This window comes from Syngnathoides biaculeatus, chromosome 17 (assembly GCF_019802595.1).
Source record: "Syngnathoides biaculeatus isolate LvHL_M chromosome 17, ASM1980259v1, whole genome shotgun sequence".
Classification (NCBI taxonomy): domain Eukaryota; kingdom Metazoa; phylum Chordata; class Actinopteri; order Syngnathiformes; family Syngnathidae; genus Syngnathoides; species Syngnathoides biaculeatus.
Window position 1 is genome coordinate 5111022 of NC_084656.1, and position 24722 is coordinate 5135743.

The window sequence follows — 24722 nt, forward strand, 5'->3', positions numbered from 1 at the left end:
CACTCATACAGATCATGTTTCAAACCACAGAAAATATTCTTAACAATGATGTCCCATAATATTGATAGTAAAATTGAATGATTGAAAGATGAGGTACTTATTTTTATTGGGGTCATGATTCAGGGCACCCTGGACATAACAGTTCCAACCCCCATTTTCTTTTATCTGGAAATGTTTTGGTCTGTAGCAGGTTCCCACCCAAGTGTAGTTTACATTGATGATTCCATGTGCCCTGCGATTGGTTGGCAAACAGTTCAGGGTGTATCCCGCGTCCTGCCTGTTGACAGCTGGATTGGCTCTAGCACGCCCATGCCCCTTGTGAGGATAAGTGGCTAAGAAAATGGATTGATGGATGGAAACTTACCATGTACATTTCTGATCTGATCTCGCTGTGATTACTGAACACATGAAACTTATTTTACCTTATTATACCATATACCAAATTTATCCTGTGTACATGGAACTGATCTGCACATTTTGATGATATTAATTATTATATTTGAGGAGCAATATTACACTATTGTTTCGAGCCATATTCAGATGATATGCGATCACGGCCAAACCTCATCCCCGTCCGATCCACTTCCGTGGCGGAAGTGAGCCATCGCGGCAGCGCGCAGCCTTCGCTGAAGCAGTGACCGCCGAATGCGGCGCCTCAGCCGGTGTGGCTGATTTTCTGAGCCGTGGTGGCATACAAGGAGGAGGTGGAGCCATGACATGCTGCTTTTAGGGGTATATTCAAAGCCGCCGCAGTAATTGTTGAACACCGTCGAACCGGGGCGCATTTCTATCTGGCTGTTATTTGGAACCCACAAAGCTCTCGTCCTCTGCACCTGTGCAATCCATTTTTCACAACGAACCGGGTCTCTTGCAAACTTATAAAGGCTAAATCCATTCTGGCGAGTGTTCAAGCAATGTCTATCAATGCAATGAGCCGGCATTTTGGCTAACACGAAGGAACAACGAGCTACCTTCCCGGAGGTAAATCTAATGGAAACAAACGAGTCGACTATGGGGCGCCTCTGTCCTGTACATCACTTCCTGCTTCTTCTCGAAAACAAATCCCTCGAGAGGATTTTCATGGCGGGAGTTACAAAAAGCTGTATAAGTCAAAATCATGTTTTGTGGTGAAAAAACACACGGGACCATATTGGCTGTGGGTTTTTCATTCATAATATACCAAAAATCATCCATTTCCTGACACTTGACCTTTAGAGGTCAAGTGTCATCCCTATAAACTGTCATGGTTCTGCCGGTCCAGCCCAGGCTGTGCGGGTTCCCACACAGTTGCACTGATTAGGAGGCGGACACCTGCGCCTCATGCTGGCTGATTGACTGAACACAGGTCTTTCCTCTTGCTTGTATGAGGCACCAAAAGTCCACAAGGTAATACAAATAATTGACGAAAAACAAACTTAATTTGAAAGGATTAAAGCCTGTTCTAAAAATAATTCTGCATATAAAACACAACAAGTGATTCACATGTACTGTTATGGTCCTGCCAGTCCAGCCCTGAATGGGCGGGTCCCAGCTCACCGGCGCTGATTAGGAGGCGCATACCTGCGCCTCATCCTCGCTGATTCACCCCGGTATTTATAGGACCCAGGAGACGACTGGACTTCGCCATATCGTTGCAACTCATGCCCCGTTCCTGCACTCCCGTATCTCTGATTGTGAACCCGTGTGTACTGACCTCCGCCTGTTCTCCGACCGACCCCGTAAGCCTGACTCCTTTGACACTCTTGCCTTCTTTGATCGCTCTCCCGTGTACTGTCTCCTGCTTGCCCAGGGATCTGCTCTCTACGCCCGACGTCCTGACTACCGCTGCTGCACTTGACTGTCTACCTGATCCCCGACCTTGGAACGAATAAACACTTTTCCCAAAATGCCTCTTCATCCCCGGAGTCCTGCATATGGTTCCTCCTCCGTCTCGATGGGCCGTGACACAAACATTCTAAAATAGATATTGTAATGAAAAATACATATAACATTATTCACTTCAATGTCTATACGAGAAAAAAAATATGAGCGGAGAGCATGTCGTCCATGCTCAAAGTTGCAGAAGTGTCACTCTACGACATCCGTGGTCGCCATATTGCTGCATCCCTTGTCCGTGACGTCACCCGGACATTCGCCAATGAAAACATGCGGTCGACCCTACTATGGGAGACAAACACGGCCCTTATGACAGAAGCTCTTTTCGAAGAAGAGAACATCTCACAACCGAGTGAAGTTACCGGGGCAATATTACCCTATTGTTCCGAGCCATATTCAGATGATATGCGATCACGGCCAAACCGCCTCCCCGTCCCATCCACTTCCGCGGCGGAGATGAACCATCACGGGTCATCGCAGCCGGCTGGTGTGGCTCATTTTCGGCGCTGAGGTGGCTTATCACGGAACCATGCCGGGATGCTTTAGGTCGTTGTTCAAAGCTGCCGCAGTACAGGATGAACAACACCGTCGAGCCGGGGCGCTTTACGACGTTGTCGTCGCACGCCGCTGAGTGCGGCATTGTGGCAGCAATCTTCAGAACCGCCGCCGTCTGCGAGCCCGACCCGCAGCCCTCGCTGAAACCATGACCGGCTGACGTGGCGCTTCGTCCGGTGTGGCACATTTTCGACGCTGATATGGCTTATCACAGAGCCGAGCCGGGCTGCTTTAGGGCATTTGTTCATCGCCGCCGTCCGCTGAGTACTTCCTACGCCAGCAAGGCGACGCAGCAGCCTTCGACACATTTAGCACACCTGTCATACGTACGCGGATCTTTTATTATGAGAAACTATTATTTTTTATTATTTTTTAGTAGCTGTAGACACACCTATCTGTCATTCGGAACCCATGAAGCTCTCGTCCTCTGCACCCGTGCAATCCATTTTTCACAGCGAACTGGGTCTCTTGCAAACTTATTAAGGGTAAATCCATCCTCCCGAGTGATCAAGCAATGTCCAGCAATGCAACGTGCCGGCATTTTGGCTAACACGAAAGAACAACGAGCTACCTTCCCGCAGGTAAAACTAATAGAAAAAAACGAGTCCACTTGGGGGCGCTCCTGTCCTTTACGTCACTTCCTGCTTCTTCTGAAAAACAAATCCCTCGAGAGGATTTTCATGGCGTGAGCTACAAAAAGCCATATACGTCAAAATCATGTTTTGTGGTGAAAAAAACGCATGGGCCCATACTGGCTGCTGTTTTTTCATTCATACCATAGTTAAAATCATCCATGTCATGACAGTGTCCCTTTAAAAAGATAGATATGATCGTCTGTTTGTTGATTAAATTATCATTGTCTTTCTGTGTGTGGAATTTATTTTTCATTGATCCCTCCATCCATTTTCAAGCTGCTTATCCTCATATTAATGACTTATTTTCTTGCAAAGCATTTCATGTTTAACTGTACAAATAAATAGTTCACTCTTCAATACAATTTAAAGATAGAAGCAATAATATCCACCTACAGGACTGGAGTGGAATATCAATCACAATTTGTGGCTGTTTATACTGTACAGTATGTACAAAGGTGAGTTTTTGTTGTTCTTAACTATAATGAACAACAGCTTCACAGCTTGGCTGTCATCCTCAGACTTTTCTCTGGCATTTGTCCATTATCTGTTAAATTACAACACTCTTTGGGATTATTGTTCCACTTTAGAAAAGACCAGTACTTTGCTGAATGCTCTTTACGTGACAAGCCAGTCCCCGAATTGCAATAGGTAACTCATAATAATGGGGGGAAAAAAAAAAAAAAAAAAAAAAAAAAATATATATATATATATATATATATATATATATATATATAGGTGGCACAGTGGCTCAGCTGGTAAAGCGTTGGCCTCACAGTTTTGAGGTCCCGGGTTCAATCCCGGACCCGCCTGTGTGGAGTTTGCATGTTCTCCCTGTGCCTATGTGGGTTTCTAACCCTAACCCACTCCGGTTTCCTCCTACACCCCAAAAACATGCAAAAATAATTGGAAATTCAAAATTACCCCAAGGTGTGATTGTGAGTGCAGCTGTTTGTCTCAATGTGCCCTGCGATTGGCTGGCAACCAGTTCAGGGTGTACCCCGCCTCCTGCCCGTTGACAGCTGGGATAGGCTCTCCGCGACCCTCATGAGGATAAGCGGCAAAGAAAATGGATGGATGGATATATATATACATACATATATACACAGTGCCTTGTGAAAGTATTCGGCCCACTTGATCTTTTCAACCTTTCACAACATTTCTGGCTTCAAACATAATATACAATTATATTTTTTTGTCAAGAATCAACAACAAGTGGCACACAATCGTGAAGTGGAATGAAATTTATTGGATATTTTGAACTTTTTCAACAAATAAAAACCTGAAAAGTGGGGCGTTCAATATTATTCGGCCCCCTTGCATTAATACTTTGTCGCACCACCTTTTTGCTCCAATTACAGCTGCAAGTCGCTTAGGGTATGTCTCTATCAGTTTTGCACATCAAGAGAGTGAAATTCTTGCCCAGTGTTCCTTGCAAAACAGCTCGAGCTCAGTGAGGTTGTATTGAAAGTGTTTGTGAACAGCAGTCCTCAGCTCTGCCCACAGATTCTTGATTGGACTCTGACTTGGCCATTCTAACACCTGGATACGTTTATTTGTGAACCATTCCATTGTAGATTTGGCTTTATGTTTTGGATCATTGTCCTGTTGGAAGACAAATCTCCCTCTCAGTCTCAGATCTTTTGCAGACTCCAACAGGTTTTCTTCCAGAATCGTCCTGTATTTGGCTCCATTCATCTTCCCATCAATTTTAACCATCTTCCCTGTCCCTGCTGAAGAAACACAGGCCCAAACCATGAGGCTGCCACCACCATGTTTGACAGTGGGGATGGTGTGTTCAGGGTGATGAACTGTCTCGCTTTTAGACCAAACATATCGTTTTGCATTTTTATCGATATCTTTGAGAAATGGCTTTCTTTTTGCCACTCTTCCATAAAGGCCAGATTTGTGCAGTGTACAACTGGTTGTTGTCCGATGGACAGACTCTCCCACCTCCGCTGTTGATCTCTGCAGTTCATCCAGAGTGATCATGGGCCTCTTGGTTGCATCTCTCATCAGTCTTTTCCTTGTTCGAGGTGAAAGTTTAGAGGGATGGCTGTGTCTTGGTAGATTTGTAGTGGTCTGATATTCCTGCACGGTGTTCCTTGAGAGGTTTCGAGCTTGGGAAATCTTTTTGTTTCCAAATCCGGCTTTAAACGTCTCCACAACAGTATCTCAGACCTGCCTGGTGAGTTCCTTGGTCTTCATGGTGCTCTCTGCACTTCAAACAGAATCCTGAGACTATCACAGAGCAGGTGTATTTATATGGACACTTGATTACACACACAGGTGAATTCTATTTATCATCTTCGGTCAATATTGGATCATTCAGAGATCCTCACTGAACTTCTGGAGTGAGTTTGCAGCACTGAAAGTGAAGGAGCCGAATGATATTGCACGCCCCACTTTTCAGTTTTTTATTTGTTAAAAAATTCTTATTTCACAGTTGTGTTCCACTCGTTGATTCTTGACAAAAAATGACAAATTTATATCGTTATGTTTGAAGCCTGATTTGTAGCGAAAGGTTGAAAAGTTCAAGGGGGCCGAATACTTTCAGAAGACACTGTACAGTATATATCCATCCATCTATCCATTTTCTTAGCCGCTTATCCTCATAAGGGTCGCGGGAGTTCTGAAGTCTATCCCAGCTGTCATTGGGCACGAGGCAGGCTACACCCTGAACTGGTTGACAGCCAATCACAGGGCACATGGAGACAAACAGCCGCACTCACAATCACACCTAGGGGCAATTTAGAGTGTCCAATTAATGTCCCATGTTTTTGGGATGTGGGAGGAAATCGGAGGAAGTCCACGCAGGCAGGAGACAGAGAGAACATGCAAACTCCACACAGGGAGAGCTGGGATTGATCCCAACGTTTTCCAGCTGCCCACCGTGCCGCCTTTATACTTTCCTTGTACCATGCATTTCGAAAATACATTATTATATTCTTGGTGGCACGGTGGAGCAGCTGTAGAGCATTTGCCTCACAGTTTTGAGGACTGGGGTTCAAATTCCGGCCCCGCCTGCGTGGAGTTTGCATGTTCTCCCCATTCCTGGGTTTTCTCCCGGGACCCTGGTTTCCTCCCCACATCTCAGAAACATGCATTGATTGGAGACTCTAAATTGCCCCTATGTGTGATTGTGAGTGTGACTGTTTTCTGTTTCCATGTGCCCTGCGATAGGCTGGCAACCAGTCCAGGGTGTACCCTGCCTCCTGCCCAATTATAGCTCAGATAGGCTTCGGCACACCCGCAACACTCGTGAGGATAAGCGGCTCAGAAAATGGATATTCTTGAAATCGTGACCCTCATTGTCTTTCCATATTTCCTTAGCATTTGGCAAGGTGGCCAACCCTGGTATATGACTGCTTTTAACCTCTGTGTGTGCATGCGTGTGTCTGTGTGATGGTAAGTGGAATGTGACAACATGGTCCCTCCTGTTGAGGAGATGTCAGGGTGTTCCACATTCCTGTCACCAGTTAAACAGGTTTCAAGTTGAGGCTCTTCTCAGTGCACCTCACCTATTCTGCATGATTAATTTCCGTTTTGAAGAATTGCTGTGATTGAAACACCTCTGATGGGTGGAGGGAGACAAAATTCTCTGACTTCAATTAATGACAGATATAGTTGTTGTCACACAACAATAATTTGTGTTGTCATGTCTACTTAGTTGCAATTTAACTGAACAGAAACAAAAAATAGATTAGAACAATAAAATGTTTTTATGTATTAATTACATAAAATGTGGATTTTTGCCTTTAAATCTGCACTTTATGAAGACGGTTATACTAGTGTATACGAAGAGTTCAAGGCAAAAGCAGATATATCCATTTTTGTTGTTTCTATCATATAAATAAAAGAATCTACAGAAACAATAAAAAATGATATATCTGCTTTTGCTTCTGAACTCTTTATTACAGTAAATTTATCAGATGTTTTATGTAGGACTAGATGTTTATACATAGCCCTTTATTCAGTTTATTATCTTTCACAATGAAAGCTGAGAAAACAGCAGACTAATTTAATGTTCATTCAGTATCGACAATGGCTATTCAAAAAACTTGTAAATTTTTTTTAAACAAAATACATAAAATATGGCATTTTATTCATACATGCTCCATTGAAACGTGAGGCTAATTGTTTGATTGTTATTATTTATTTATTTTAGACCCTAAACATTTGGTTCTACCAATAAAAGATGAATATAAGACAAGATCAACAGTTCTGCCAGTGTATAGCAAAACACGGCAAATTTATATACTGTGTGTGTGTGTATATATCACATTTCATACACAAGGTAACTCAATGTGGTTTTCATGATTTCATGATTTCATGCGCAATTTGCAAATGCATGTAATAGAAATAAAACATTTAAAACAAGGAAAATCAAAAAATTAATTTAAAAAATTGAAAATATCCAATTAAAAACTGCATTTTACAGAACAAGAAATATTAAAAACAGGAAATACTCTAAAAACATGAGAAAAAAAAGTTTTCAACCTGGATTTAAAAACATTTAGACTTGGGGCTGACGTCACCTCTGTTGGCAACTTATTCCGTGTGTGCAGCATAATAGCTAAATGCTGCTTCACCGTGTTTGCCTTGGATCCTGTGCTCCACTCTTTGACCTTAATCTGTCGATCTCAGAGCTCTACTGGGTTTATATTCCATTAGCATTTCTTTCTTTCTTTCTTTCTTTCTTTCATGTTGGAGTGCAGCATTCTGAATGAGCTGTCACTTTTTAATGCATTTTGGGGGAAGTCCAGTCAGAGGACCATTACAGAAGTCAAGTCTACTTGTGATAAAAGCATGGATGAGCTTTTCGTGGTCATACAAGCCTTCACTGTAGATATGTTCTTCAGATGGTAAAAGGCAGTTTTTGTGATTGATTTGATATGACTATTGAAAGTCAAGTCAGAATCTATTAGTACAACAGCATGGTTGAGTGTGGTTTTTAAAGATAGTAAGTCCAGACCTATACTCTTTTCTTTATTGGGAAAATCAATTATCTCAGTTTTGTTGAGGTTTAGTTGAAGAAAATTTAGCCTCATCCAGTTATCTGCTTTAGACAGTGGCACAACACCTAAATTGAACTGTCAACTGGAGACACTGCTAAATATAACTGTGTGTCATCTTCAGAGCTATGATTCTCAAAATTAAAGCTCTGAAGAATTTTACACAAGGGTAGTTTCAACAGACTGAACAGCAGATGTTGAAGACCTGACCTTTGAGGGACGCCATAGGTCATTGCTATTTGTTGAGATTGAGCACTTCCAATGGTTACAAATTAAGATGAGGCAAACGCACTTTGAAAGTCCTCCTCCCATTCTGTCATGAACCAGCGGCACTGGGGCAGACCCAAATGCAGGACTTCCAGGCAATGACCTAATGATCAGAGTGGGTTTATTCCAAAAACCAGTCAATACCAGGTGTAGGAGTCCGACAAGGCAGAGGCACAAAAACGCTACACTAAAGGCAGTATCCAAAAACATGAAACAAGGTCCGATGACTATGGAACAAACTAAGACACTTAACAAGACGTGGACAAACTATAAGGGCACAAACTCGCTGTGACAAGGATAGCTCTACAATAGACTTACACACAATAGTGGAGAATCCAACATGCAGTAAATGCAACGCAACAAAATGGCAAATGCCAGTGACAAAACTCCAACTTACAGTAAATGCCTGGTCTAATTAAAGTCAAGTGAACAGCAGCTGTGTGACAGCTGTCAGAGATGGTCCCGCTCAGAGTAGTGGCCCAGCCACGCCCTCACGGCAGTGGCCAGGCCATGCCCATGACACATTCCTTATGAAAGTACTATGTTTTAGTCTTTTTCTTGGTCCAGGTCCCCCACTCATTTTTATACCCTTAGATTTAAGTCTAGCCACATAAATTGGAGGCCGGCTTGCTAGCTTGCTAAAATGCGCCATTATGTGCATACGCACAATGACATATCAGAAAAGGCCAGATTGGTCAAGCCGACGATCAGTGAAGTGACAAATTTCATAGTGAAGTTGATAGCCTGACGTCTACATTTTAATGCCAATGCGATATACCCACACTACCTTTGTGATTAACCAATAGATTGCGATTGACGTGTTGGGCACATCTGAATCAAGTGATGGATGATAGGCTGACGCCCACTTTTTAGTCACATCCGATCGACCAATGCTACAATCGCGATCGACGCCTTGAGCATCCCTTCTTTATAGGGTTTAAGTCTGAAGCCACTTCTATACTCCATTGAATTATTTTATTATTTTGGCAGTTTTTCAAGCAAATTTCAACCTGCCATTACTATTATTTTTCCCAAAAAGTATTTAGCATTATATGGTGGACGTGTGTGCTTTGGTTCTTGCAGTCTTTGTGACCAGTAGATTGTGATACCTTCACTCTTGCCTGCTGGGTGTCATTGCAGATATGCTCTTAAAATAATTCCGTCATCCACTGCTGTTCTTCCTCCATCTACAGCTTTCTGATTTTTATGCTTGTTACACCTAACTATAAATTTAGTCTTACAGGCAAAATCAGAATATAGAACTCAGTCTAGATATTACACACTTTAAATAATCAATGTTATCGGATATTCTGTAGCTGCCAAACAATGCATCTGTCCTGTTTCAAAACTTTGCTCATAGTAACTTTACTTTACTTTTGCCCACACTTCAAATTCACATCCTTCATCAAGTGCACCAGAGTTTCTACCCTTTGTCCAAAAAGCCACATTTTAGAAACTCTGAGTCAAATGTTTTTTTTTAGTTTGACATATTTTGCTGTCAAACAGGAGAATAAACAAACAGAAAAGACAGTACTCTGCTGCAAGTTCCCAGCACTTGTCTTTAAAAAGACAAATCTTTGAAAATAAAAAGTGTAACATCAGATGTGCATTCAATATTTTTAAATGTATTTTTAACTTGTTTCAACTTTCCACTCACACGGAATGGGTCTGAGCTACTATTGGGACACAAGAGTCACAACTCACTATCGGTACTTAAGATCTGGTGATTTAGTGTGTTATGGTGTATGAGAAAATGATTTACATGAGTGTCTGGATAATTCGGTTGCCAAACATGAGCCATTTAATTCAACATTTAACATTCTGTTCTGCCGTTGATCAGGAAGATGTATACCACTATGCTGATAAAAGACTAAAACAAGACCAAAAACGTTGCCGTGCCTGGCACAGAAGGATGTTCACACATTGACGGGGTTTATTTTGTCTGTCACACAGTGAATACACACTGAGAGTAATACGGCAAATGGTTTATGTTATGAAACACCATGAATAAATAAATGGGACTTGACAACACAAATTCATATAAAGCAAGGGTGTCAAACTCATTTTTGTCATGGGCCACATTGCAGTTATGAGTTCCCTTCGAGGGCCATTATGGCCATAAAAATGTCCTCATAATAATCGCCTCATCATATTTACATACAAAATTTATTAACTTCTTTTGGAATCCAATATCAAGGCTCTGTTCGTGTTTGGTCACACAAAATTGCTTAGATCTCAAGTTATAATTTATGATTTTTGATAACTTGAAATTTTGGTACAGATTTTCAAAAGAATTAAGGAAGTTTACACACATCATTTACCTTTGCGGGTCACATAACATCATGTGGCGGCCCAGATCTGGCCCCCAGGCCTTGAGTTTGACACCTGTGATATAATGTGATTTTAAGCTCAAAGCATGAACAGTATAAATTATTACCATTTCATTCCATTGATTTTGGACACAGATAACTAAAAATATTGATTTTAATAATTTTCCTTTGATTTCCTCAGGGAGTTTGATGCTGGATACGGTGAGGAATTTGGGTCTCCACCTCCCTCATATCTTCCTCCTTTTTCTGCTCCTTCACCGCCTCCTCTTTCTTGTACATCACCACAACCCCATCAACAACAACAAAAACAAACAACCCGTCGTTGCAGACCATGTTCAACTGGAGGAGTCCAGTTACGCATCAAGAACAGGTACATGACACTAATACTGTACAGTATGTTAGTCACACCAGGTAAAGAACATGAAGTGTGTCTTCAACAATGAAATATTACTTGATAAAGGCAATGTTTTCTTTCTGCTTTAATTCTCCATTTGTGTGTTCGGTATTGGTGTTCTCAAGAGGACTTAAATAAATCAGTGACAAGTGTACTACTCCCAGTTGAGCAGGTCATGACTCCTTGTGGTAGAATGTCCTGGCTACACTTCCTTTGTGTATGCGTAAGTGTCAGAGGATTTATTAACACTAGTTGTGTTGTGTGTTTGGGATTCAGGGTTCATACAGCCAACATTTCCATGGAGATCACCTCACAATGTTCCCTGTCTTCTTCAGCAGCTTTGTCCTGCTGAGTACTTTTTACATTAGTTGAGTATCTGAGAAGTCAAATTGTGTTGCTTGAAAAAAAAAAAGTCGTCATGGTCATTTTACTCTATACCTTTCACTACTGTGGATGAACCGGTAAGAGCCATTAAACTGTTTAAAGACCAATCAGTTGTGCAACTAAAAAACTGAAATTATCAGCCTCTTTTTTTTTTTTTTCCATCTTGTGAGTAAAGGTGTCGAACTCAAGGCCTGGATCTGGGTCAAAGTAAATAAAATATGTATACGTCACATTTCCTTTGAATCAATTTGTTTTTTTCATTCTGGCAAAAAATCTCCATCGCAATTATGTTTTTCTACACTTTTTACAATCACGTTTCCCCCCACCAAATACCTTTTCACTATAAATTGAACAATAGCTTTTATATTTCAATCTTTACTCGTAACTGGTTTCTATTTTCTTATATAAACATACAGTAAAAACACAGCAAAAAAGAACCTATAAAATTTACCCTGTAAATTTAGTCCAACAATTTTGCAGCAGGTGGCACGGTGGCTCATCTGGTAAAGAGTTGGCCTCACAGTTCTGAGGTCCCGGGTTCAATCCCACCCTTCCTGTGTGGACTTTGCTTGTTCTGCCTGCCATTGGAGCCAAATATTTTAAAATGTAATTTCAAAAGAGCCATTCAGTATTTCAAAAACAAGTGTATTTGAGCATTTATGTAAGACCAACACTTTTAGAGGACAATACGTCTCTGAATTCTTTTCAATAACATTGTTACGCTGTTGCTAAGCAAAGATGACAAAAGTACTTCTTACCATTAATGCAACTTTTGGTGCTTCACGGTTTAGCTGATGGCTTCATAGTCTGTTTCATACAATGTCAGATTAATCTTCATGCAAGTGTTGAGACTTCCATCCGTTAATTTTGAATGTAATTCAATTTGATTTTATCTCATGCTGGTATGATGGTGAACAGTTCTTGCCAACAAAGGCATGTCTTTTATTTGTTTGATTATCTTGTCTTTATGCGAATTTGGCAAAATGTTTATTGGCAACATCATGGATGAATGCTTTGTGATGCTCCCCATCTGTGAATTTAGACACACAGCAGAACCCTGCCTCTCTGTTCTTGTTGAAAACGTCGGTACTTCTCATATTTTTTTCTTTGATCAAGCTTTGTCAAAAGCTTATCCATAATTAGTTGTTCAGACACGATTGGCGTTCGACCGTTCTGTGCCTGTGGACATCGACAGCCACACTAAACTACGGCCACCCCACTAGAACAAACTGTCTCTGCATCATTTGCGTTCCCTGTCCTGTCCTGGCTTAACTTTATTTGTTAAACCAATCACCCTTCTCTCCTCTCGTTCTCCGTCTCGTTTACTCTTGGTCCATACAAGCAGTCTATAAATACTGTCACTGGTCTACAACCAATTTTATCCTAATATGGACCTCAGATAGTGTGCGAGTGTCTTTGTGTGTGTGTTTTGGAATGTGGTGAGCATCGCGACCTCATGATGGTGCTATATTGTGATTTAAGACAGACATTTCTTTGATTGGTTTGGGAACTTGCCTAGGCCTTCTGCAGTTTTAAGTTGGGATGTTTCTGCTTGTTTGCACTTGTGCAATAATATATCTTCAGGTTTTGCAGCAATATTCATCGATTGTTGAATATGCATACACTGCAATGGGTCCCCTCGGTTGAAGTTACAAATGGTGCACAATAGGCCCACTGAGTTCCACCCATATTTACTGTTTTTCATTTGATTATTTATGAGTGACTTGACTTATGGTGACTTTACTTATACTGATTCCAATAACTGATAACTTCCTCCTTCTCCAAGCCGATACCAATACCACTGACCAATATAATCCTAAACTGATGGAAAGTTGTACTGGGGATGCTCTACTTATGTATGTTCCATATAATTGTTTTTTGTCATACTGGTTCTATAACATGTTGCCTTTTTATTCAAATAACCGTAATTTCCGAGCGCACCTGATTATAAGCCTCACCCAGTATATTTTAAAAGGAAAAAGCATTTTGTACATACACAAGCCGTACTTGATTAAAATCTGCATGTGCCCACATTGAAAAATTAGATATCTACAAAAAAAGACAGTACACAGAAAGAGTTTTCAAATTTTTAATAATATACCTTAGCCTTTCTTTCCAAACAGTGCTTGTGACATGACAGTACCACACCAGCAACATGCTAGCAGTGCTAACAGATCCGGTTAAAAAAAACATACCCGGTAAAAGTCATTTCCTCGGCACATATATTCCACCGGTCTCACTCTTACCTTTTCCGCTCGAGTGCCTCCTTGCGGCTGTTACAAAAAATGCACAAATTACCCACATCACCAGATAAACCGCAGGGTTGAAAGCGTGTGAAAAAAGTCGTGGCCTATTTTCCGGAAATTGCAAAATGGAATTTAAAGCCTGAACTGCTTGCCTGCCAATCACAGGGCACATGAAGACAGAGAACAGTCGCACTCACAATCACACTTATAGGTCAAGTGTCATCCCTATAAACATTCTAAAATAGATATTGTAATGAAAAATACGTACAACATTATTCATTTCAATGTCTATATGAAAAAAATAAATATGAGCGGAGAGCGCGTCATCCATGCGCAAAGTTGCGGAAGTGTCATTCGACATCCAAGTGGTTGCCATATTGCCTGCATTTACTGTCCGTGACGTCACCCCGGACATTCGCCATTGAAAACACGCTGTGGCCCTTACTATAGGACACGCCCCTTCAGACACAGAAGCTCTTTTCGAAGAAGAGAACATCTCACAATCGAGTGAAGTGACCAGGGCAAAAAACCCTATTGTTTCGAGCCATATTTAAATTATATGCGTATTACTTCTAATTAACAACAGACTCCCAGACAGTATGCATGAGCTAGCCCGCCCAAAGCTGTGCTCATCCGCGGGGCGGACAGCTTGGGGGCCGGCTCCTCCGCGAGGCACATGGCTTGGCTGTCGGCTCGTCCACGGGGCACACGGCTTGGCCGCCGATTCTTCTGTGAGGCACATGGCTTGGCTGTCAGCTCGTCCGCGGGACACACAGCTTGGCCGCCGGTTCCTCTGCGAGGCACACAGCTTGGCTGCCGGCTCGTCCTCAGGGCACACGGCTTGGCCTCCAGTTCCTCCGTGAGGCACATGGCTTGGCTGCCAGCTCGTCTGCGAGGCACGGCAATGGCGGCGGGTCGTGGGACACGGAAGCCCGGCCAAAGCCATGATCGGCGGATAAACCGACACATTTAGCACGCCTGTCATACGTATGAGGATCTTTTGTTACGTTATGAGAGATGGATTACTGGTTCCCCCCCCTCATTTATGTTTTTTTTTTTTTTTTTAGTAGCTGTATACACACCTACCTGACATTTGGAACCCACGAAGCTCGCGTCCTTTGCACCCGTGCAATCCATTTTTCACAACGAACCAGGTCTCTTGCAAACTTATAAAGGGTAAATCCATCCTCCTGAGTGTTCGAGCTATATGCAGCAGTCCAATGTGCCTGCATTTTGCATTCACGAAGGAACAATGAGCTACCTTCCCGGAGGTATAAGTAATAGAAACAAATGAGTCCACTTGAGGGCATTCCTGCCCTGTACCTCACTTCCTGCTTCTTCTCGAAAACAAATCCCTCAAGAGTTACAAAAAGCTGTATACATCAAACTCATGTTTTGTGGTGAAAAAACGCATGGGTCCATGTTGGATGCCCGTTTTTTTCATTTATAACATACTAAAAATCATATATTTCAAGACAAGCCTTTAAGGGCAAAATAGAGTCTCCAATGAATGCATCTTTTTGGGATTTGGGAGTGCCCGGAGAAAACCCATGCAGGGGCGGGGAGAACATGCAAACTCCACACAGATTTTTTTGTGCAGTTAACAAACTTATTGTAATGTAGGATTGCTGTTTACATGGGTTAGCTGTTGTTACCTTAGCTCATTGGTTTTCAAACTGGCTACCATGAACAGTTTTCATTATTAAGTTACACCCAACAGATGGAGTTCATTTCACTACCGAGCACCCAAGCTCAAAAATTAAATAATGAATGATGTTACACTCTGGCGTAATAAAAAAAAGTTGGATTTTTGCTTATTCTTGGTGGCTTGATAAACTTTACAGTGTAATTTTTCAACTGTAAAAGTGCCCACTGCAATGATTATTGATTATTACAAGCTAAGTCAATGTGTATTTGTAGAAAAACTGTGTGTGCGTGTGTGTGAGCGGGGGACAATAATTTAAGCTGCAAGAGGGGGCACTGCAGAAAGAAAAAAATTTTTGGATTCACTTCCTTAGCTGTTGGACCACCACAAACCATCATCGCTTGCTCCTCTGTCAGGTTAGGTTGCTACGTGAGTCAGCTGCTTTGTAGGCTGCCGGTTCTTGCCACGAGCTGCCCTCCATAGGACACAGAGCACCGTAGTCATAAACTCAAAATCACTGGATGCTTGTAATTTCACCAATCTATTCACAGGGTAGTTTACTCCAGATATTGAATGTTTTTGGTAACGTAGGTGAAGAATTTTGACTGTGTGACTGAAAGAAACCAATGCAAAAGGCTGTGAAATGGTGACCAGTGTGCATCTTAGTGATACAGGTCTTTTTATCAGTCCAGTTTTTTGCGTGTGTGTGTGTGTGTGTGTGTGTGCGTCATTAAACCAATATCAGGCTAACAGTTATTGGTCAAATAGTTGTCGTGCATCCTTAGTTAGTGACAGGCTACGGTGCATTCTGATTCTGACCTACAGTCCATATAAATTTGAGTTACATTGGTGCCATAGGAAGATAATGGAAAAACCCCTGTGATGGGAAAAAAAACTCTTTGGACACCAGAGTTTGTTTCCATCGTGTTTTTCCAAAGCCCTCAATTGGATATCGTAAACCGCCATACAGATAGACAGGTCCAGTTACCCCCAAAAGTACCAGACAAATTCCCATGACAAAGGGGTGTCGTACATGCCAAGTAGAAAGCCATTACATGTTGGTGATGATCTTTGGGATAAAGGTGTGGATTCTACTCTTCAGATTAAAGAAAAGAAAAGAATGTCTCTTTTCTTCTTCCACAATCCCCTTGGCTCAGGCTTATGATCAGATAACACTGGGTGTGGATGGGGAGGATCCTCATGTCTGATTGGTTCACAAACAGGAAGTGGACCGAAACCCCACGAGACTGGGTGTTCATTTACAAAGGACATTGATAACAGGATTCCCCATTCCTTTCATTTCCTCTCCTTCTCCCTTCCTTTATCTCACCATCTCTCACCCTCCTTTCTTTCCACACTAGCCAACTATTTTCTTGCCACTTCCTCTCTCCTTCTACTCGTTTGTCTTTTCTTCTTCCTTAGTCCTACTAATTTTTATAGTTTCTTTTTGGTGTCCAGATTTTTTTAAAGGCTATGTAATGAGGATTAGTGGTACAAAAAGTGTATGTGAATGTTCACACTGGAGGTCAATTCCCATTTTCTACCCCAATATGACATGTATCAGATTCTTTCTGGTCAATGTGAGCAGCGCAATTCCGATTTTTTTTTTTTTTGTTGCCGACCAAGTGGATGTGGATATAAAAAGGATATACATCTAATGCGACGGCATTATGGCACTCATCCAGCCTGTATGTCATCAAAAAGCAACAAACGTGGACAAAATAGACAAAATGCAAACGACAAAGGGGCATAAAACAGTCAGTGGCAAAAAGACTATACTTTAGATCTAAGAAACTATTGGCTCTGGTTGCACAAAATCTTTGAGCTTGCCACAAATGTGTCATGACGAGACCTACGCGTATAGCGATATTTACTATAGTGTCGTGAACGCGGCATGTCGTAGCTGTGCGCACGTGCAATGTGACGTCCTGTTATGTGCACACGCAGGTGACGTCACTCAACAGTAGCCATATTTGGTTTTATAATGTGAATGTTTACATAAAAAGAAGAGATTTGGGTGTGGGGGGGTGTTAAATCTTACTGGTCATCATGGCCTGCAGGAAGAATATAACCTTTTATTCTCCTTTCCTCCCACCATACCTTTACTCCACTTTTCTTCCCTCCCTCCTCTATCCTGTCCAGTGTTTTATCTCAATTCCTCCCTTCTCTCCTTGTAATTCCCTCTAGTTCCCTTCTCTCTAGCCCAGGCGTGGGCAAACGTTTTGGCTCGGGGGTCAGATTTGCTTTTAAAATTTGACAGGTTTGCCAAGTCAGAAACAGATGCTTAGATTTCTAAATTAAACACACAAAAAAAGCATAGCAGTGTTAATACTTGGATTTACTCAAATTCGGAACAGTGTTGTTATGTTGTTCACTTGTTTTTGTTTTTGCCAGTACATCAAAGTCTGATGTTAGTTTTGTTGTAGCAATTCTCAGAAAAGCAGCTACCAAGTGGCAGGAATTGGTAATATACGCTACGTAAGTTACTGTAACATCAGCATGAACCAATAACTTAGCTCTTAGTGTTAAATCACCAGAATGACATGACAACATTGAGCATCCATACATGCATTTTCTGAGCCGCTTATCCTCACAAGGGTGACGGGAGTGCTGAAGCCAATACCAGCTGTCAACGGGCAGGAGGCAGGGTACACCCTGAACTCAAAAGAACTGCCGTACCCATCACTGAGTGCGTGGGTGTGTCCCATCTAAATAAACAAGGAAGTGAGTGGGGGTTTTTATAGTTGCAATGTGGCATGTCAAACCAGCTCATAGTCCGAACTAAAATGGAGTTGAAAGTTCTCACTTTATATTGTAAACATTATTTAAGATAAGCATTGTATGTCCTTGTATGTATGTTGTCATTTATGACAACGGATGACATAAAATGTATGACCCATGATGCATTGCGCACTTAACTCACAAGTAAAAGTTTTATTAATGTGTAAATAAAAATGAAACAGCAACCAAATGCACTTACTGCAAAGGAAAATAAAAAGTGTGGCAAGAGTGAAATAGTGCATTTCTTTGCAGTTTTATGATATTGCACTGGCACTGTGCATTGCAGACTCAACAATCACCTCCCAATCTCTTTCGTTCCCTACATTACAATTTATAAAACCTTTGCAAGTGATCAAATAATGTAAAATGTACACTAGAGTATAATATAACGTGCCCTTGTGCATCAGCAATAATTTATGATATTATGAGGGAGATTAATAGCTCAAAAGCAACTGTTGATTGTTTACTTTTCTGGAAGATGTTGATATTCAACACTCACTGTTGAATTTTATCCGTTTTGGTCCACTCCTGCTTGTAGAAGGGTTCAAGGTTGCAGCTGTGTATACACAATACAGCCAAAATCCAGTCAATGTATGCCTGCATCTACTGCAATACCTGGTGAAACCACTCGGCATGAGAGACAATGTCAAATGATAGTAATCATGATGTTGGTATGATTTGGGCAATTCTCTACCAAACTTTGCCGGGTTTCCCCTCCTCCTCTTTATCTCATTTAATTTATTCCCAGGTGCTATTTCATTATAGTGACTCATCACATTGTAAAAAAATGAGATCATTACACACATGCTTTAAACACAGTAGATCACACAACAAAATTAATTGCCTCTTATCAGATGACTCTTGACTCTGTACATATCACACTGAGGATTAATCAAGCTTGTCTCTCTAACCAAGGGGTCTCAAACTCAATTTACCTTGGGGCCGTTGGAGGCTGAGTCTGGCTGAGGTTAGGCTGCAGCCTCGGCGCACATGAATGTATCTGGAATTTAAATTAGAAATGAAAGACAATCCTATCTTTTCAAACATCTCTTTTTAAACACAAAATAAGATGAAGTGCGCTGGTGTTTACAAATTGTGTGCAAAACTTCTAAAAAAAAAAAACTCTCCTTAGCAACGCTGCTGTAACCTTCTCATTAAATTTTTTTTCTCTGCTTGCATCAAGCCCAGTCGATGTCACATGCCAGATAGCCATCTACCCCACCGTGATTGGTGGGGTAGATGGCTTCGCACAAAAACTCTGTAAAGGTGCCATCCATATAAAACTCAAGGACCGCACTACCATTATACTTTCATATTAAGGTGGGGGTCACAAAATATCATGCCAAGGGCTGCAAATGGCATGCGGGCTGCCAGTTTGAAACCCTGCTCCAACCCTTTTGTCATGAATTAGATCAGGTTTTGCTGCATTGAAACAACAGGAGCTTTAGCTTATGGTATAAAAGTATGATCCTTGTGACTGAATACGAAAAACTGAAACGTCTACATGTCTTTGGAATGCACATGCACCTTTGGTAAAAGAATGTAAGTCCAAGTAGTTTTTAAACTGATCTTTGAAAATATCCAAGAGGAACAGTTTGGCTCCTCCTCGACCCATCCCCTTATCATGATGGAGTGGGTTGTGTGTCCAGGGATTCACGCCCACAGGTAGGGTCACCCACAGCAAAAAGGTCCTTGGTGAGGGACCAGACAAAGTACAGCTCCATAAACCCCTATAGGGAATACAAATATCTGATCAAGATTTGCTTTGCCCAGACATTTCTCAAGAGCCATGCCAGGATGTGGGGCTCCAAGGCCAGCGCCTGATTGCCGGGCCTGCACCTGTGGGGGTTGGCCAGGCACAGACCGAAAGTGTAATTTGGGTCCCCCTTCCCATGGGCTCACCACCAGTAGGAGGGGCCATAGGGGTCAGGTGCAGTGTTAGCTCGGCGGTGGCCAAAGGCAGAGACCTTGGCGATCCCATCCCGGCTACAGAAGGTGGCTCTAGGGATGTGGAATGTCACCTCTCTGACAGAGAAGGAGCCCGAGCTGGTGTGTGAGGTCAAGACGTTCTGACTAGATATAGTCGGACTTACTTCCACACATGGCTTGGGCTCTGGTACCAGTCCTCTTGAGAGCGGTTGGCCACTCTTTCACTCTGGAGTGAGAGGCACCAAGAAGGTGTGGTTATTCTTATTTACCCCCGGCTCGTCACCTGTGCGTTGGGGTTCACCCATGGAGAATCCTCCCTCCACCTTCGGGTGAGGGGATGGATTTTGACTGTTGTTTGTGCCTATTCACCGAACTCAGTTCAGAGGACCAAGCCTGTTTGAAGTCCTTATAAAGGAGTGCTGGACAGCACGCCCACTCCATCGTTCTGCTGGGGGAATTCAATGCTCACGTGGGCAATGACAGTAAGACCTGGAAGGGCATCATTAGCAAGTACAGCCCCCCTGATCAGAACCTGAGCAGTGTTCTGTTAATGGACTTCTGTGCTCATCACGAGTTGTCCATGACGAATACCATGTTCAAGCATGTTCCTGGGCGAGGAAAAGTGGACCAGCTCTACACCCTCGGGAGCATCCTTAAAAGTGCAAGGGAGGTTGCCCAACCAGTCTACGTGTGTTTTGTGGGTTTGGAGAAGAAGGGATTTGATCGTGTCCCTCTGAGAGTCCTGTGAGGGGTCCTTCAGGAGTATGGGGTACTGAACCTCCTGATATGGGCTGTTCGGTCCCTGTAGTTTGGGCTGAATTGCCGACAGTAAGTCGGACTTGTTTCGGGTGAGCGTTGGAGTCCACCAAGAGTGCCCATTGTCACTGATTCTGTTCAGAACTTTCAACGGAATTTGTCTCACAATCGGGGTGTAGAGGGAGTCCAGTTAGTATCAGTCCGTTGTGATAAAGAAAGAGGTCAGTCGAAAGGCAAAGCTCTCAAATTACTAGTTGATCTATGTTCATACCCTCACCTATGGTCACAAACTGGGCCATGACCAAAAGAACACGATCCTGGATACAAGCGACCAAAATGTGTTTCCTTAGCAGAGTGTCCCGGCTCTCTCTTTCAGTGACAGGGTCAGAAGCCTAGTCATTCTGGAGGGGCTCATTTGAGCCGCTGCTCCTCCACATTGAGAGGAGCCAGATGAGGTGGTTGTGGCTTCTGATTCAGATGCCTCCCAGACGCCTCTCTGGTGAGGTTTTTCCGGACATGTCCTACCGGAAAGAGACCCCAGGAATGACCCAGGATACATACATACAGAGTCAGTCTCTTGGCTCGCCTGGGAACCCCTCAGGATCCTCCTGGAAGAGCTGGATGAAGTGGCTGGGGAAAGGGACGTCTGGGTGTCCCTGCTAAAGCCACTGCCCCCGCAATCCGACTCGGATAAGCGGTAGAAGATGCATGGATGGAACAGTTCTGGGTGTTGAAGCTGGTTCTATTATAATCTTAAAGTGTTGTTAAAAATTTTTGTTGTTACAGTTTTTTATATGTTAAGTGAGAAGCACACAGACACACACACACACACAGCATGCTTCCACACTTTATTTCATAAATCCACAAACACACCAGCTATTAGCATAGTTTCATGTGCATGTTTTGACAAGCATTTATTTTGATTTCCGAGTAGATCTAAGAGATTGCCATTATTATGGTCTGTAGCGACTGTTTCCCACGGCACTTTTGTTGAAAAAAAAACACTTAATGTTTGGGCTAAAACCTCCTCATTAAAACCGTAATTGCACAATTTGTCAAGTCTGGAATCCATCACATATTCTTTTATTTTTTTCCCGCTCCCTCGCTCCAAGGTAAACTCACTTGAGTAGTTTCAATAAAATCAGTGAAAATACCAATGTCAATATGGACCTGGTTTAGCTTTCATAATAGTGCATACTAGTATGAAGGCTGCATCCTAGTTTTTGTTTCCAGAACGGGCTATTGTTGATGCATCATTCCTTTGTTATTTGCACCAAAAAAGGGGAAACAAAAGTAATCCATGACACAGGTGGTTTGTTCAAAGAAAACAGTTTCCTTGAACTCCAAGCAGCAAAAATAAAGTAAATAAATTTCATTACACATCAAATGGGCACAGCAAATCCAGGTCAATGAAAAAACATACAAAGAAAAGAATGAGGATTGCGGATGATGATGGACGTTAATGATGATGTTTATGATGTTCAAAAAACTATTTCACCCAAGCGTCTCATTCCACGCTCCATCTTTGACCGTCTAACCTTCGTTTTTCTTCCGGTTCATTACTTCATCACAACGTATCTACTATGTATCAAATCTCAAATCCTAATTTTAAATATCACAGAATGCAATATAATCATCATCCACAGCATTCATGTAATAAACAATTTGTGAATACGCGACATTATTAAAACTTAGCTGAAATTATTTCACTGAAACTAGCCACAAATTATTGTTACTGAAAATATTTAAAGCTCAAGTGTTGTCAAACGGATGATTTTTGGTATATTATTCATGAAAAACCCACAGCCAATATGGTCTCATGTGTTTTTTCACCACAAAACATGATTTTGGCGTATAGAGCTTTTTTGTAACTCCCGCAATGAAAATCCTCTCGGATTTGTTTTCGAGAAAAAGCAGGAAGTGACGTAAAGGACAGCGGCACCCCCTCGTGGACTCGTTTGTTTCCATTAGTTTTACCTCCGGGAAGGTAGCTCGTTGTTCCTTCGTGTTAGCCAAAATGCCGGCTCATTGCATTGCTGGACATTGCTTGAACACTCGGGAGAATGGAATTACCCTTCATAAGTTTGAAAGAGACCCTGTTTGTTGTGAAAAATGGATTGTACGGGTGCAGAGGACGAGAGCTTTGTGGGTTCCAAATATTAGGTAGGTGTGTATACAGCTACTAAAAAAAAAGAATATTTTAGGGCAGACCACGTAATCGGTCTCTCTCATATCGTAACAAAAGATCCGCTTATGAAATCTGTCCATGTGCGCGTCGCCCAGCCAACAATGTCTTGATAGTGTTCATCACGTACTGCGGCGACTTTGAACATACCCCTAAAAGCAACATATCTCGGCTCCACCTCCTCCTTATATACCACGGGGGGGCCCGAAACTCAGCCACACCGGCTGAGGCGCCACGTTCGGCGGTCACAGCTTCTGAGAAGGCTGCGGCGTCGGGCTTTCCGACGGGGGCGGCTCTGAAGAACCCAGCCGAGAATGCGTTACTCAGTCTGGGTGCGCGCATAATGCACCCCCCTAAAGCAGCACCGCTCGGCTCTGTCATAAGACACACTGGCCGGCTGCGATGAGCCGCGATGGCTCATCTCCGCCGCGGGAGTGGATTAGACTCGATGGGGTTTGGCCGTGATCGGATATCATTTGAATATGGCTCGATACAATAGTGTAATATTGCCCTGAGGGCTCGAAACAATAGTGTAATATTGCCCCGGTAACTTCACTTGGTTGTGTGGTGTTGTCCTTTTCGAAAAGAGCTTCGGTGTCAGAAGGGGCGTCGGAAAAATGCGAATATCTCTGTTGTTCGGTTTCCATAGCAGTAGCAGGCACTGTGCGTTTTCAACGGCGGAAGTGACGATGACGTCAAGGACAGAGGACGCGACTAATATGGCGACCACTTGGATGTCGAGGGACACTCTATTGCGCAACTTTGTGCATTGATGACGCGCTCTCCGCTCACTTTTTTTCTGCTTATTTTTCGTATAGACATTGAAGTGAATACTGTTATATGTATTTTTCATTACAATATCAATTTTAGAATGTTTATAGGGATGTCAGTCCCACTTTAAAGAACAGAAATTACATTTAGGCTCTAACACTAGTTAATCAGGTGGCACGGTGACACTGCTGTAGAGCTTTGGCCTCACAGTTCTGAGTACTGGGGGTCAAATCCCAGATTCATGTGGCATTTGCATGTCCTCCCTGTTCCTGCGTGGGATTTCTCCGGGCATTCTGATTTCCTCCCACTTCCCAAAAACATTCATTAATTGGAGACTCTAAATTGCCCCGAGGTGTGATTTTGAGTGCAACTCTTATCTGTCTCCATGTGCCCTGCGATTTGCTGGCAACCAGTTCAGGCTGTACCCTGAACATCCCAGCTGTACAGCTGGAATAGGCTCCAGAACTCCCGCGACCCTTGTGAGGATAAGAATCTCAGAAAATGGATGGATGAATCTTTAAGATGAAACCAAAGTTGTACATGTGGTGTACGTGACATGGCTCTTACCGTTAACCTATCAATAAGGGTCAGCTAAAAGTAATGAAACACAATTTATTTTTAAGCTACTTTGCTGAGTACAAATTGGCAGAATAAACATGCAATGCAACCATAAAAATCAACAGTTGCTTCACAGGCATTTACTCTATTATTCATTTGTCACTGTAAAGATGAATTAGCACCTAGTAAGAGAGCTAATATGTGCCATATCCTTATATTTAATTTTTGTAATCGCGTAAAGCAATAATTAAGTAATGTATTTTATGATATTTTTCGTTACCGAATTTCTCTTTTCTTGTCATGTAACTTTTCGGATGTATAAAAAGTGACTGACTATTGTCGTTGACTGAATTTTCTCGCTGTTGATGCATAATTGGATGCGATACATGCCAATCCTGA

General features: G+C 42.3%; 1 protein-coding gene across 5 annotated transcripts in view; it reads left to right on the plus strand.

Moving 5' to 3' along the window:
• shroom3 (shroom family member 3) overlaps positions 1-24722 on the plus strand; it is a 96613-nt gene that overhangs the window by 33911 nt on the left and 37980 nt on the right. For all 5 annotated transcript variants that reach the window (XM_061802184.1, XM_061802186.1, XM_061802185.1 and 2 more), the window contains one exon: positions 10856-11044. In XM_061802184.1, the coding sequence (XP_061658168.1) occupies positions 10856-11044 (189 nt within the window). The remainder of the gene's footprint in view (positions 1-10855; positions 11045-24722) is intronic.